The sequence below is a fragment of the Excalfactoria chinensis genome, chromosome 5 (assembly GCF_039878825.1).
Source record: "Excalfactoria chinensis isolate bCotChi1 chromosome 5, bCotChi1.hap2, whole genome shotgun sequence".
NCBI lineage: Eukaryota > Metazoa > Chordata > Aves > Galliformes > Phasianidae > Excalfactoria > Excalfactoria chinensis.
In genome coordinates, this window is record NC_092829.1 from 32,455,786 (window position 1) to 32,471,108 (window position 15,323).

General features: G+C 41.1%; 1 protein-coding gene across 8 annotated transcripts in view; it reads left to right on the top strand.

Moving 5' to 3' along the window:
* Positions 1-15,323, top strand: part of ZNF106 (zinc finger protein 106) — a 41,763-nt gene that overhangs the window by 22,079 nt on the left and 4,361 nt on the right. For 4 of the 8 annotated variants that reach the window (XM_072339141.1, XM_072339139.1, XM_072339140.1 and 1 more), the window contains 11 exons: positions 5,028-5,805; positions 6,384-6,439; positions 6,916-7,061; positions 7,348-7,482; positions 8,921-9,037; positions 9,482-9,673; positions 11,244-11,306; positions 12,067-12,186; positions 12,613-12,684; positions 13,517-13,588; positions 14,155-14,301. In XM_072339141.1, the coding sequence (XP_072195242.1) occupies positions 5,028-5,805; positions 6,384-6,439; positions 6,916-7,061; positions 7,348-7,482; positions 8,921-9,037; positions 9,482-9,673; positions 11,244-11,306; positions 12,067-12,186; positions 12,613-12,684; positions 13,517-13,588; positions 14,155-14,301 (1,898 nt within the window). Of the gene's footprint in view, positions 1-5,027; positions 5,806-6,383; positions 6,440-6,915; positions 7,062-7,347; positions 7,483-8,920; positions 9,038-9,481; positions 9,674-11,243; positions 11,307-12,066; positions 12,187-12,612; positions 12,685-13,516; positions 13,589-14,154; positions 14,302-15,323 lie in introns of those variants that run through there. The other 4 variants (XM_072339143.1, XR_011903872.1, XR_011903871.1 and 1 more) reach the window with 4 other exon arrangements.

Sequence of the window (15,323 nt, forward strand, 5' to 3'; positions counted from 1 at the left end):
AGGGGTGGAGCTTGACTCCACCTCCTCTGAGACCTCATTTGAGGGTTGACTCCCGCTGAGGCAGCATCTCTCGGAGATCGCTCTTCAGTGAGGACTGCCCCAGCTTCCTCAGCTAAGGCATCACCTCTGGTGAGTTTCCCTTTTTGCTTATAACCCGCAAACCCCTCAGATGGGACCCATTAGGGTGTCCCAAAAACAAATGTTAAACGATCTACTCCGGGCAGGCGTTCACTTTGCAAAAATTGATGGTCAGCCCAACCATGTTCTCCTTCAGTTGTGGAAACAGCTAAAGGATGAACAAAAATTTCAGATCCGCCCCAAAAGACTGAGAATAAGACTTATAGAGCAGCGACCAACAACAACATGGAATTTGGAAGACTTTGTTGTTCCAAATAGGAAAAAGAAGCTGCCTCAGGTGCCTCAGGTCACGATACCAGAGGCATCAGAGGTAAAAGACTTGAACCTGGCTCAGTTCATGGTGTGATGAGGGACGTCAGTCCCCGTAGGGCCTCTAGACGGGACTGGAGGCCCTATATAGAATTAACGATATACTGGTCCTGGAAAAATGTACAGAAGGTTATGGCCCTAGTTGATACTGGGGCAGAAACATCTATAATATATGGGGACCCAACAAAATTCAAAGGTAATAGAGTAATGATTGGAGGCTTTGGGGGACAAACCATTCCAGTCACCCAAACATGGGTAAAATTGGGGGTTGGGCGCCTCCCACCACAGGAGTACAAGGTATCCATTGCTCCAATTCCGGAATATATATTAGGAATTGATATCTTGTGGGGTCTGGCTCTCCACACAACAGTGGGAGAGTTCTGGCCGCGGCAGAGATGCATTAGTATCCGGGCAATTCAGACAATATTGAGAGGCCATGCAAAACATGAGCCTATTTGTCTGCTGAAGCCACGCCCGATTACTAATGTAAAACAGTACAGACTCCCAGGTGGGCAGGATGAAATAACAAAATTGGTGCAGGAATTAGAGGAAGTGGGTATTATAAGGCCTGCACATAGCCCATACAACTCCCCAATATGTCCAGTGCGAAAGCCAGATGGAACATGGAGGATGACAGTAGACTACGGGGAATTGAATAAGGTTACGCCACCCGTTCATGCGGCCGTGCCCAATATTGCCTCCCTAATGGTCACACTAAGTAGGGAAATTAAAACATATCACTGTGTCCTAGATTTAGCGAATGCATTCTTCAGTATTCCAATCAGTGAAGAATCGCAAGATCAGTTTGCATTCACATGGGAAGGCAGGCAGTGGACTTTCCAGGTCCTACCGCAAGGGTACGTGCATTCGCCCACCTTTTGTTATAATTTAGTGGTGCGTGATCTGGCTAAGTGGGAAAAGCCAAATAATGTCAATTTATATCATTATGTTGATGACCTCCTGTTAACATCTGATTCATTAGAGGCGGTGAGACAAGCAGCAGATTTGTTGACAGCTTATCTGCAGAAAAGAGGGTGGGCTATAAACCCACAGAAGGTGCAAGGTCCAGGGCTATCTGTAAAATTCCTGGGAGTAATTTGGTCCAGGAAAACCAAAGTACTACCCAGTGCAGTAGTAGATAAAGTCCAAGCGTTTCCAGTTCCTACAACATCAAAACAGCTACAAGAATTCTTGGGTATATTGGGGTGTTGGTGCTCCTTTATACCTCATTTAGCTCAGCTGTTGAGGCCATTGTATAAGCTTATGAAGAAGGGTCAATCATGGAATTGGGAGAAGGTAGAACAGGATGCTTTTCAACAGGCAAAACTGGCAGTTAAACAAGCTCAGGCATTGGGTATATTTGATCCGACCCTCCCAGCTGAACTAGACGTTCATGTTACCCAGGATGGTTTTGGCTGGGGCCTGTGGCAATGCCGGAGTTCTGTTCGAACCCCCATTGGATTCTGGTCTCAGGTTTGGCACGGAGCAGAAGAAAGATATAGCATGATTGAGAAACAGTTATTGGCTGCCTGTTCAGCATTACAAGCGGTAAAGCCAATAACACAAACAGCAGAGGTCATAGTTAAAACTACATTACCAATCCAGGGGTGGGTAAGAGATTTGACTCACCTTCCTAAGACAGGGGTGGCCCAAGCACAAACGGTAGCACGATGGGTCGCCTATCTAAGCCAGAGAAGCAGCCTGTCTTCGTCTCCACTTAAAGAAGAATTACAGAAGATCCTAGGTCCAGTGACATATCACAGTGATACACCAAAAGAACCGATGGTTGCTCCACCAGAGAAGAGTCCCATTCAGGAAGGAAGATATCCTATTCCTGAAGATGCCTGGTATACGGATGGGTCCAGCAGAGGCAACCCAAACAAGTGGCGAGCTATAGCATACCATCCCTCTACTGAGACAATCTGGTTTGATGAGGGGGATGGTCAGAGCAGCCAATGGGCAGAATTGCGAGCCGTGTGAATGGTCATAACTAAAAAACCTGGTGATGGCGTCTTGAACATCTGTACAGATAGTTGGGCTGTGTGCCAGGGGCTTACTCTGTGGATTACGCAGTGGGCTACCCAGGAATGGGCTATCCACGCCCAACCAATTTGGGGTAAAGACATGTGGGTAGACATTTGGAATACAGTCAAACAAAGGACAGTATGTGTCTACCATATCTCTGGTCATCAACCCCTGCAGTCACCAGGAAACGATGAAGCTGACACACTGGCCCGAATCCGATGGATTGAGAGCTCACAATCCAAAAATGTTGCCCTTTGGTTACATCAGAAGCTATGGCATGCTGGACAAAAGATAATGTGGGCAGCCGCTAAAGCATGGGGACTGCCTGTACAACTATCTGATATCGTCCAAGCATGTCAGGATTGTGACGCTTGCTCAAAGATGAGACAGAGACCATTGCCTGAAACAACATCCCACATTGCTAGAGGATATAGTCCTCTTCAGAGATGGCAGGTTGATTACATTGGGCCCCTCCCTCGGTCTGAGGGGGCAAGATATGCCCTGACCTGCGTTGACACTGTAAGTGGACTGCTGCAAGCCTATCCCGTACCAAAGGCAAATCAAGCGTACACAATTAAGGCTCTTAATAAACTGATGTCTGCATACGGGACACCTCAAGTTATCGAGAGTGACCAAGGGACTCACTTTACTGGAGCGATGATACAGCACTGGGCAGAAGAAAACAACACTGAATGGCGATTCCACCTGCCATATAATCCAACAGGGGCAGGCATTATTGAATGCTACAGTGGTATCCTTAAGGCTGCCCTGAAGACAGACTCCCAGTCCCTGCAGGGGTGGACAAAAAGACTATACAAAACCCTGTGGGACCTGAATGATAGACCTCGGGATGGCAGACCCAATGCCCTGAGAATGTTACAAACTATATGGGCCTCCCCTCTTAGGATCCAAATTACAGGTGCTGATAATGAGGTAAAACCGCAGGCTGGTAATGAAAATAATCTTCTGCTCCCTGCCCCTGAGAATTTAAAAGCAGGAATCCATAAGATAAATTGGCCCTGGAAGGTGCAGGTAGGACCCAAGTGGTGTGGCCTACTTGCACCTTGGGGGAGATTATTGGAGGTGGGAGGTTCAGTTACCCCCTCGGTGATAGGTACATGGCCTGCTGACACCGTGGTCAGTACTCCAGTCTTCATTGCTAAAGGGACACCTATCATGTCCCTATGGCAGATCAAGACTCCTCCTCTGGTGCCAGATATAGTTATACAGCCACAGATATCTGGCCAGAGGGTATGGTATCAGAGGCTGGGACATAATCCAGTGCAAGCAGAAGTATTGACCCAAGATAAGAATATGGCCTGTATCTTGCCCTGGAGGGCAGACCTTCTTCTCCTGGTACCCTTGAAACATTTGTATTACTCTCCCTAAGATTCTAAGCCTCTAGGACCATCAGAGAACGATTCATTTGGACTGATGAAACACAGATGGACTTGCACCTTAAGATGGCTTGTCTCCAGTAACATCTATCAAGCACTGGCCCACGGAAGATTGTGAATACCCATCCAATCATCATCTGAATAACATAAATATTCAGTGCGACGGGAGATTGTATCAGCGTCGCGTTGGGTCTCTGTAATAAGGGAAAACTCACCTAATCATTGGTTCATGCTGTGAAGGGGTGCTCCCTACTGTATGGGAGATTGGTAATCACAGCCTGAACCTCTGATTAATCAGCTGAGGCAAGTGTGGGGTCAGCTGCGGGAGCACAGGTGAGAGTGATGTAGCTGTGCTTCCGGAAGGGGTGGAGCTCGACTCCACCTCCTCTGAGACCTCATTTAAGGGTTGACTCCCGCTGAGGCAGCATCTCTCGGAGATCGCTCTTCAGTGAGGACTGCCCCAGCTTCCTCAGCTAAGGCATCGCCACTGGTGAGTTTCCCTTTTTGCTTATAACCTCTGTACATTTACTGTCATCTTTTCTAACATCTGTATACTAGCCACCTGTACACCCCCTTGCATTGTTACTTGTACACAAGTAAACGTTCTGGTTCCCAGTGGTATTTTTTAAAGTCTGAATAGCTGACTGGAAGAGCATATATGCATGTGCACATATCCTTTCAACATTCAGGAGTATGAACTTATAGCAGAAATGCTAAGTTGTGGCTTGAAACAGTAATTAAGCACCTGGTGGGAGGGCAGGGTGGGAGAGCTCCACCTGGTGGAGCTCTGCTGCATGCAATACACCTGAATGACTGGAAGGGGTGGATCATGGCTCCACCTCTTTCCAGACCTCATTTAAGGGTTGGCAGTGGAGGCAAGGGTATCTTGCTGAAGACCCCCTGCTTACCTGAGGCCTTCCAGGGGTAGGCAGATTCTTTCCTTTGTTTCTGTGTCCACAGCTGCCACATTTGAACACATCCTCATTTTCTGCAGCGTAGGAATTTGCTACTGCACTGTCATTGCTGTGCTTTCCATAGCATTACAGTGTTAGAGTACTTTACACGCACATTTAATTATAAACAAAAAAGGGAAAGTAAGCCTTGCATAAACATTAATAGCTGTAGAGATTGAAAGTAACACTAGTCTCTTTTCTTCAGAAGAGATCATCCAAAAAACATCAGTGTATCCAGTTATCTCTGCAACCATATCCCTATCAGAGCTGACAGCTTGTTTCCAGCAAACTAATCAAGAAGTTCACAAGCCTGCTGTGGATAGGGGAAAGGCTGGACTTTCAGAGAATCCTTCTCCTTCGCTGTCTACTTTGAGCAAAAGAGAAGCAAATGGTACAGTGACTGAAAGCTTTTTACTGGATCAGTGTAGCACCTTGCTTCCAAATCACTCAGTTCTTCTAGAAATGCCAACGGATAAAACTCCCAAATTGTCAGCAGAACCTTTGGAACAACAGGCAGCAAACACTGTAGTCCCAGTAGAAAAGGGGAACAGAAGGAGGAGAAAGTTAAGGAAAAAGAAAATGCTGAGGGCAGCTCATGTGCCAGAAAACAGTGATACAGAACAGGATATAATTGACTGTAAGCCTATCCGGAAGCTCAAGAATGGAAAAGTTCCTAAAGGAGAAAAAGTTACAACATCCGCTCCTCAAAAACAAGGAGATGGAGCTGGTATTCAAGCAGCTAGAAACAAGGATGAGAATGATAGTGATGCTTCTCTGGAACTAGTGGAAGTCGCAACGCCCCAGTGTGAAGTGGTTGACATTGGTTCATCAGAGTCAGGAGATGAGAAACCAGACAGCCCATCAAAGAGGGAGTCGTGCAGAACTGTGGACCAAGCAGTCTTAGAGGCATCTTGCTCAGGCTATGATGAAGTGAGCTCTACCAGTGAGATTGGCACAAGTTATGGGGATGATATGAGAAGAAGGTGAGATTATTGTAGCTCTCCCAAAAGTAAAGGCTTTAAATGATGCTCATAAGATGTTTTTTTTTGTTTTGTTTTTTTGTTTTGTTTTAGTTTGGAAAGTTTTGCATCAGTAATTCTTAATTTTGTTTGGAAATTAAAATTGAGAGAAAATGTGTCTGTCTGTATGTTGTAAATTGAATTTGCTTTAATTAATCCAATTAAAAAATGTGCATTGTTATCTACCAGTCTAACAACTGGGATGTGGCTCTGCTGCCTGGGAAAAATATTTGTGATCTTAACCTGTTATCACAGTATCGTGCAAGTTGGAAGGGACCTTAGGGATCATTGAGTCCAACTCCCGGGATTCGAGCCTTCTGTGTAGCAGAGTGGCACTTCTACCACATGCGCCATAGAGGGGATTCGAACCCGGGTCTCCGGTGTTGCAAGCGGCAATTCTACCACTGCGCCACCGGGGCACACAATATAGAAAGTTTTCTGCTTAGTGCAGGGTCTTGTGTTCTGGAATACTACTTATACCAGTAACTTATTGAAAAATGAGCATGTGGAATCTAATCTTGCTACCTTTATTTCTGTTACAGTGTGGCTGAGACGCAGGCTTCTATATCATCACTAAGAGGATCGAAGAATTCATCAGGTATATCTTTTAAGCTGTTCTTCTTGTAGTCTGCATATGATATATTACAAGAACTGGAGTCAGGTCTAGGCTAAACGGCTGCCAGAGAAATTTAGCTATGAAGATTTAAAAAGTACACTTAAAACGTAAAAAGTAAAACGTGCTTGCTTACCTTATCCCTTATTGGGAGCTTTGTGCCTTGAGCCTTTGCCATCCCATCCCACATCAACAGTTCTTCTACACAGTCTCCATGAGGCTGTGGGATAGACTATAATGCAGTATTTTTGCTGTTTTAAAGATCTTTCTAAATTTGATATGTAAAGATCTTTCAGACATTTTATGTTCTATTCTGACACTTACAGACTTGACCTGAGAACTGCAGTGAAATCTATAAAGATGCTGAGCCGATGTAATAGTTCTGCTGTTTGGTGAACAATAAAACATAGTATGTATGTGCTTCATCACATAATCAAAGAATGTGCATCTCTATTCTACAGAAGTGTCTTCAGAGCCAGGTGAGGATGAAGAACCTACAGAGGGGAGCTTTGAAGGACACCTGGCTGCAGTGAATGCTATTCAGATTTTTGGGAATTTGTTGTACACCTGCTCAGCAGACAAAACTGTTTGTGCCTACAGTCTGGTTGTAAGTAAGGTTGCGACAATGCTGTAAGAATAATTCCAGTCACAAGGTTGCAATTGTATTATTATGAAGCCTTACATAGTTAAGGAGGGTAGCTACTTTTCTGAGTGCTTAGATTTAATTATTTATTACTTTTTTTGCTCTCTTCCCTTCATCTTGCAAGAAGACTAAAGGCATTTGTGGCAGGTCCTGCTGTATTTGTTAGCTGTTCCACCATACTCTGTCAGGTGCAGATCCTGAGAGGTATTGCGGACCTTTAGTCTGATGGACCATATGCTTTGCTTTCTAGAGTAGGAAGCGTGTGGCTGTCTTTGAAGGACATACTTCAAAAGTGAACTGCCTCCTTGTCACTCAGACAAATGGGAAGAATGCTGCGCTTTACACTGGCTCAAGTGATCACACCATCAACTGTTACAATATCAAGGTATTTCAACTCTATTGTGATTAACATGTACTGCTTAATTATGCAGCATTTCTTTGCAAATATAAATGAAATAAGCCATTTAAAACCCTGTGAGCTAGACGTGAGCCCTACTTTATGCCTCATTAGAGCAGAGTGGGAAGAAAAAAATGGAAAAAAAAAACAAACAAAAAACAAGCTAATCTTCTGGACAAGTTTATCAGTGGAATTGTCAGAATAGCATGATGAGATCTCAAGTGTTGGGAATGCTAATGTGCTGGATGGTTGTCTGTGAATACTGAATTCACCTTATGTCAAACTTCATTTCTGATATAAGATGCAGTTCTCCTTATAGAACAGCTATTGAGAGAACAGGTAGGGAAGGCTGAGGCTTTTTGATGCGGGGTTTTGAAAGATAAATAGTAGGAAATCTTGTCCTGTGTGTACATTGGTCACTCCAGCAGTAATGCCGCACAGTTATTTCAATGGAAGCTAAAACAGATACAAAGGGCACAAAAATGCTATTTGATAGAGACAATTATTAGCTACAAAATGCTATTTCAAGGTAGTCACCACCATTAGCTGTGCATTTTTGCTAGAAATGAATAAGAGCCTGCATCCTGTGTTTGTAAAAACCAGCACCAGTGGAGGTGATAGCTATGCATGGCCATCTGGAATGTGGCTTGTCTTTCACCTTGCTGTTGCCACTGCTGGAATGCAGCACTCGCCACCTGACTGTGCTCACATTCACTGTTTGATCTCTGTAAACTGTTTGATCTCTGTAAGTGTTCAGCAAGCATCAATGAATGTCAGTAGGTGTCATTTTTTCCACACTTGAGAAATCAGTGATACACCTGTGCTTTGTATGCACTTCCATGTCAGACACCATGTTGTCAGACTTGCCCCTTTGCTGCTGTCCGTCACAAATCAACAAAATGTGATGGAATATTGGGTAGGTTCAGCCTCTGCTGCCACACCACCAACATTGCCTCTGATGTCTTGGGCCAATGTGATAAAATAGGAGGTGGCATTACTTTCAGAGCAGCCTTCTTAGATTTAAGAACTGGAAGGTAAATATCTGCTTTTGGGAGTAAACTGAGAGATGCTTTTGACACTTCAGATGATGATTCACTCATGGCATTTTCCTGAGGAGGACTTCATGAGTATTCCTTGAACTCAAGCATGTAAGGGGGGGGCGTTTCACATACCTACTCTAAGCTGGTATATAAGTTAGAGGTTGTGGCTAGTAGGAAGCTTTTAGTGCTATAGCTAGTTGTTTAAGTAACATCAAGTCCCAAAGATAGGAATGAGCAGATGAAAAGCAGGATCAGACTTCTGGGTGATACCACGTATTAAGATGTTTTTTTCTAGCTCTGCTAGTTCCAAAGAAGTAGTCTGTAGGTTCTGTCCCTGAACTGTTTTCAGCCAATGAAAACCTTAAAGTAAATATTTCTATTGCCAGACCAAAGAATGCATGGAACAGTTTAAACTGGAAGATCGAGTGCTCTGTTTACACAGCAGATGGCGGATCCTTTATGCAGGCCTTGCAAATGGCAGTGTTGTTACATTCAGTGTAAAGGTTGGTTGGTTTTAATATTGGCACCTAAAAGCCTGCTTCAATGCAGTTTCTATCTCGTACTTCTTAACAATCCTTTCTCTTGAGTAGTATGTGTATTCGTGACTTAAGTGTTTTGTACAGATAATCACTCTTAGCCTTTCTTAATCTTTCTTGTCCCCTCTTCCCTATCCTCAGTTGCTTTTCTCTTAACTGTTCTGGTGCTTTGATTTCATTAATGAATTTTGGAAGGGGATACATATATGTATCTGGTTTTTCTCACTAAATGCTTTTTTTTGTCCTTTTTCTAACTCTGAAGGGGGATTTACTGGGCTTTTGCTTAATAATTACTATTTTTCTTTGCTTCAAAGCCCAATTTAAGAAGTTTTTCCTTGATTTGGAAACTTAATTCCTTGTTAGTCATAGTGAAGTTTTAGTTCTTAAATACCAATTTTTCTCCTTCAACAGAACAACAAGCAAGTTGATATCTTTGAATGCCACAGCCCTAGAGCAGTGAGCTGCTTGGCCACAGCTCAGGAAGGAGCACGAAAGCTGTTGGTAGTGGGTTCCTATGACTGCACCATCAGTGTACGTGATGCACGGAATGGGTTGCTTCTTAGGACTCTTGAAGGTCACAGCAAAACTATACTCTGCATGAAGGCAAGTGTCTCCAAAAATGTGTTTTTTGTTGTTGTTGTTGTTTTTTTTTTTTTACAAAGGATTCTTAAAACTGTGCAGTGGAATTGCCAGATCACAGCCTGAACCAATGGTTGAACACTAGGTGAGAAGGTGTTGCTAACGCATGGAGCTCAGGTGCAAGCAGTGCACCTGAGTGATTGGAAGGGGTGGAGAAGTGATCCACCCCTCTTCACCCTCATTTAAGGGTTAGCAGCTGAGGGAACAGCATCTCTGTGGATAGGGATTTAGCTCCTCTTAAGCTATTAACTGTCATCATAAAGGGTCAGCCAATTTTCATTATTACCTGCTATTGCTCTGTATTGCCTGTATCCCATTAGAAGGCACTGTCATTGCTTTCTTTTTCCATACACTGTAATCTTCTTTATTATTCTTTCTTCATCTAATAATTAGAAGACCATGGTAGACAATAGATGCTTTCTCTATTTCAAAAGATAACAGAGTGGTTTGATAGGAAGACTCTGTCTTGCCACTGTAAAAGCTGATGTTTATTTTTGTAGGAAGCAATCTTGAAATGAGAGATCCCCAAAATAAAAGAATAGAGGAAAAGCTGACAAAAAAGAAGTATCTAGAAAACTATCCTTCAGTAGAAGAATCATTGTTATTCTAGACTTAACAAATTGCTTTTTGCATTAAGTCTAGGCTTGACACTTTTGAGCTGCTGAATGTGGATGTAGTTTCAAGATACTAGTAAAAGGACTCTGTTACTGGTATAGCCAACATCCCTTCCAATGGACATTATTTAGGATGGCATATATCACATTTCAGACTGCATTTGTCTGTTCATCTTAGGAAGATTGTTTTTAATTTTGTTACTGTGAATGACATAAGCCTGCTCATTTGATGGTTACTTTATTGTTTGGCCTGATATAATGTAGTGTCTGAAGTTACAGGTTGGTGTGTATTCTTGTTTGGCTGCTTTGCTCTAACCACAATCATCTACAAATAGGGGATGACTGTCCATATGCAGTCCTCATCATCTTGAATATTGTTCACTAACACAGTAGTTTTTTTTTTTTTTCCCAGTGATCTCTCTGCCCTAGTCCAGCTTGTATGTCAGTGTAGTCTGGTTCCTTATTGATTCGTGGTGGAACTGTTAAGTATCCTTTCAGGACTGATATTTGTTGGGAGCACTGTCTTCTGTAACAAAAGTGCACAGCAGGTTTAATAGTAATAGGAAGCATTAGGTTTTATTGTACATGTGGGAGCAGCATTCTGCGTTTGGGCCTGGATCTGAAGCTCACTTGTCCCTGAGAATAGTTTACAGGATGAATTAGCGTGGTGGGCTTCTAATGTCGGTTGTGAAGTATCAAATTATTATTATGGTAGTTTTATGTGCTTCCTAGCTCTCAGTTAACTCAGTGTGTACATTCTTTTGTACTTAATAGATTTTTTTATTTTTATTTATTTATTTATTTTGCCTGTTAGATACAGGAAATATTATTGTGCACCTTCAGTCAGAATGTTTCATTTGGCCACTTTCATGTCATTAAATAACAATTAATAGAAATAGCACTCTTTCTTTTTTTGGTAGGTTGTGAATGATCTGGTGTTCAGTGGTTCCAGTGACCAGTCTGTCCATGCCCACAACATTCATGTAAGTCTCTCTCTATAAAGTTTGAATGACTAATTCTGTTAAGGCAGTGAAAACCTTTGCTATAATGTCAGCATTGCAAATAATTATGACTGGTGGTAGAAAAAAACGACCTTCAGAAAAGGGAATCAAATGTATTTATTCTGTATTTAATGTGACTATGCACTATAGTAACTAAGAGGGAAATGCAGAGGGTAAAATACTAAAGGAAACATGTTAAATGTGTTGACTCATTTAATATGGTATGTAACATCCTTTTATCTGGGGATCTTGATTTTGCAAATATTGCTCTAAAGCTAGTGATAATGTGGAAAGGGTTTGTATAGCCATGCAAGGAATGAAGCTAAGAAACTTACTATGGTTTCAGGTAATTGGCAGGAAAAAAAAAAAAGTATATTTCTGTGTATTTAAATTTGCTCAGTGGTCCTTGTGGCTACATAAATACTATTACTACTGATATGCACAGTACCAATTGCAGGATTGATGGGATAATGATGGAAAGATAATGATGGAAAGAGAGGAAAGTAGACTTTTCATAGTGATATGCATTTCTATTGGACTGCAGTGGCTCCTTGCAAACTTAAGCAAAGAAAATGTTCTTGGTGATGATCTGTAAGTACTTTTGTAGGAAATAGAGGTCTAATAAAGGATATATCTGTTCTGTGATTGGTGAGGGTTGAAGCTAGCTACCCTATGTAAAACTAAAGTAGTTTTACTTAACTAAAAATAATAAGCTGCTTACCTCTCCTTGTTGTTGGCACAGACTGGAGAACTGGTACGGATTTATAAAGGACATAACCATGCAGTAACGGTTGTGAACATTCTGGGGAAAGTGATGGTAACAGCGTGCCTCGATAAATTTGTTCGTGTTTATGAACTACAGGTGAGAGTATAGTAGTTATTAATAAAATCTGCCTAATGTGTTAATAAATGATTTCAAGAAGTCATCTTTGTGCTTACTGGTCTCTGGCCCGCTCAGAATTTGCAGCCAAAATACATGAGCTTCAAAAGAGCATAGCCTCAACTATTGTTTTAAGAACTTGAGTTATGCAAGGAAAATTGCAGCTCAAAGAAGTGGGGAAGTGTTGACTTCATCTTCTTGGAAGACCAAATGCTTTCTGTGAACAGAAGGAATCACAGAAGTAATGCATGGAAGATAGAGAGTTTCCATGGTGCCTACAAAACTTGGGATCCACTGGGAGGGGTGTTGATTGCTACTCAGGGAACTGCTTTTATTGTCATTCGCATGTGTGTGAAAAATACCTCTTAACTGTTGTGCCAGTAAATGTCTGTTTTTCTTTCTTTCAAGTCACACGACCGCTTGCAAGTTTATGGAGGCCATTCAGATATGATCATGTGTATGACCATCCATAAGAGCATGGTAACTTCCCTCTCCTCACTGATCTCAAATAGGAAGTTGTGTTTTCCACACGCATTTAGACAGTTCTATTTTTTCTCAGATAATGAAATGAATTTGTTCTTCAGCTAAGGCAGAGGTATTCACAAATGCCAGCCAAAAAATCAAGTTGTCACAGCAGCTTTGTATTTATATATTATTGACTGGGCAACTTCTGAAAGAGCTTACACAAAGATATACACTTGAGTTAAGTGCACAGGTTTATTTCTTCAGGCAAAGTAGAGTTTAGAAACAAGTCTGGATAAATACCTGCATAAAAGAGTCATTAAAAGTACTTAGTTGCAAGATGTGTAGCTTTCAGATTGTTAAATATGTTGAAGGGGTATGGTACTTATCTGTAAAAACAGAACTGATCTATGTATTGGGATACGTATGGCCCAAGCTTCGCTTCTCATATGAGCAAGATGGAGAGTTAAGTGCAGCCAAGCTTTGTCATTGTAGTCTGAAGCTTGAACAGTCCTGTAGTAGTAGTTCATTTTGGGTATTCTGAAATTGAAGAAGCATCCAGATAAATGGCTTTTTTGAAGAGCGAAGGACAGTAATTTTCTGTGGTAAGCAAAAAAAAGAAGTTGTAGTCTGTCACTGATAGCAGATTGGCTGTTATATCCTAGTGATGCATTTCCAATGCAGAAAGACTTGAAATAAATAAAACCTCCAGCTTGTTTGGTTCTCTGTATTATTGGTTTTAATAATTTGTGTGACTACAAGAATCTTAAATCTAATATATTCTACCTTGAAGTAAAATTTTGAAGGTTTCATTTTTTTCTCTTCCTGGCTTTTTTCTTCATAAATACAGATCTACACTGGATGCTACGATGGCAGTATCAGAGCTGTGAGGCTTAATCTTATGCAGAATTATCGTTGCTGGGTAATGAGCAAAATGTTTTTGGCCTTTCTTTGTTACAGTTTTTAGACTAATTTCTAGAGGTGATCACCTTAGGTTTAACCTTTAATGTATTATATTTCAATCCTTTAAAAATCACCTTGAGTATATACTGCTAGTTGCATTTCCCATATACTTTTGGGCAAGCCAATAGTAGTATCTTTAAACTATTTTTCTTTTTGGTGATCTTTAGATAGTGACATGAAATTAGTTAAAATAACAGGGAAAAACAGCTAGAGCAACAAAACAATGGCTCTGCCTCTGGAAAGCTTAAGTTATGTAAAGGCTAAGGCTCTTTCTTCCTAAACCCATTCTTGCTGATGGTCTGGGATTGGCTAGAAGCTGGGGAAATCTCTTTAAACTTCTAACTGAAGGAAGAGAGTCCACAGAGAATGTATATGGAATAAGAACGTTAAAAAGTTAGAGGAGGCGTGTGTGTGTGAGCAGTCCTTGTTGAATGTTGTTGAGTTGCAAGAATAAAGGGATTAACTACTTTTTTTTTTTAAATCCCCTGGGTGATTTTGGGTATGTTGTTTGTTTTTTCCTACCAGTGGCATGGATGTTCGCTAATCTTTGGAGTTGTTGACCACCTGAAACAACACTTGCTAACTGACCACACCAACCCAAATTTTCAGACCTTAAAATGTCGTTGGAAGAACTGTGATGCTTTCTTTACTTCCAGAAAAGGTTCCAAGCAGGTTTGTGATTGGAGTAACATGTTTGTATTGGGTGGTATAGTAGAAAGGTTTAAAAGAAAGGCCACCACACCTAAATAGGAAGCACATGCTGTCACCACAGCATGAAGTTGTGGTGGGACTTCTCTTAAAGATGAATAAATTCTTCTATTCTTAATGAACCTAACTGAATATTGTTAAATCATACTAGGCTAACATGGTTCAGCTTGTGACAGATAAGGAGTGCACTGGTGTATAAGTTGAGATATGGCAAATTTAAAATAGTTTGGTTTAAAATCTATGTGGAAGTGGTAAAATTCTTGAAATGCCACAAGAAATTCTGGTAACTATACTCAAGATGTTAAATTTTTGTGGTATAGTTTACTGTTTAAGATGAACAAATATCAGTTTGAAATAGGTATTTTTTATTTAACCTTTATCTGTACACAGTTTCTGTGGGTACTGTTGCTGTTTACTTTTTTGCATGAGACTGGTTTTGTTAACAGTCTGTAAAATTGTAACATTCTGTATTAATGCTAGCACAGATGTAAAAATTGAAGAAGGCTTGAGACTTGGAGCCTAGCATGATGAAGTGATATGGAAAGAGTTAGGGGTAGGAGGGTTGTGACATTTATGCTGATATGTGAAATCCATGCTTTGCTTCATGGCTATGTAGCGTGACTCCCTGTTAAATGCTTTTGATAATACACTGTAGAAGGTTTCTTTTAGAACTGAAAAACAGAAGTAGAGTAATTAATTTCTCTTTAAGCACTTTCTTTGGATATAATGCGTTTATTTGGTATGACTTTCCTGACGGAAAGGAAGCTGTTGTTCTGTTTTCCTTGAATCATACGGTGCACAAGATTTTACATAAACTATAATAGCTTGGTATTGATATTTAAGAAGGCGTACACCAAAAACTTACTTTAGCTGGAGTGTCACTTTCACTGAGGTTTATAGAATCTTTTAGGTTTTTGTCATTGATTTTTTTTCTTTTTTTTTTTTTTTTTTTCTTTTTTTCACTGACTTCTTTGTTTCTGTTCTAG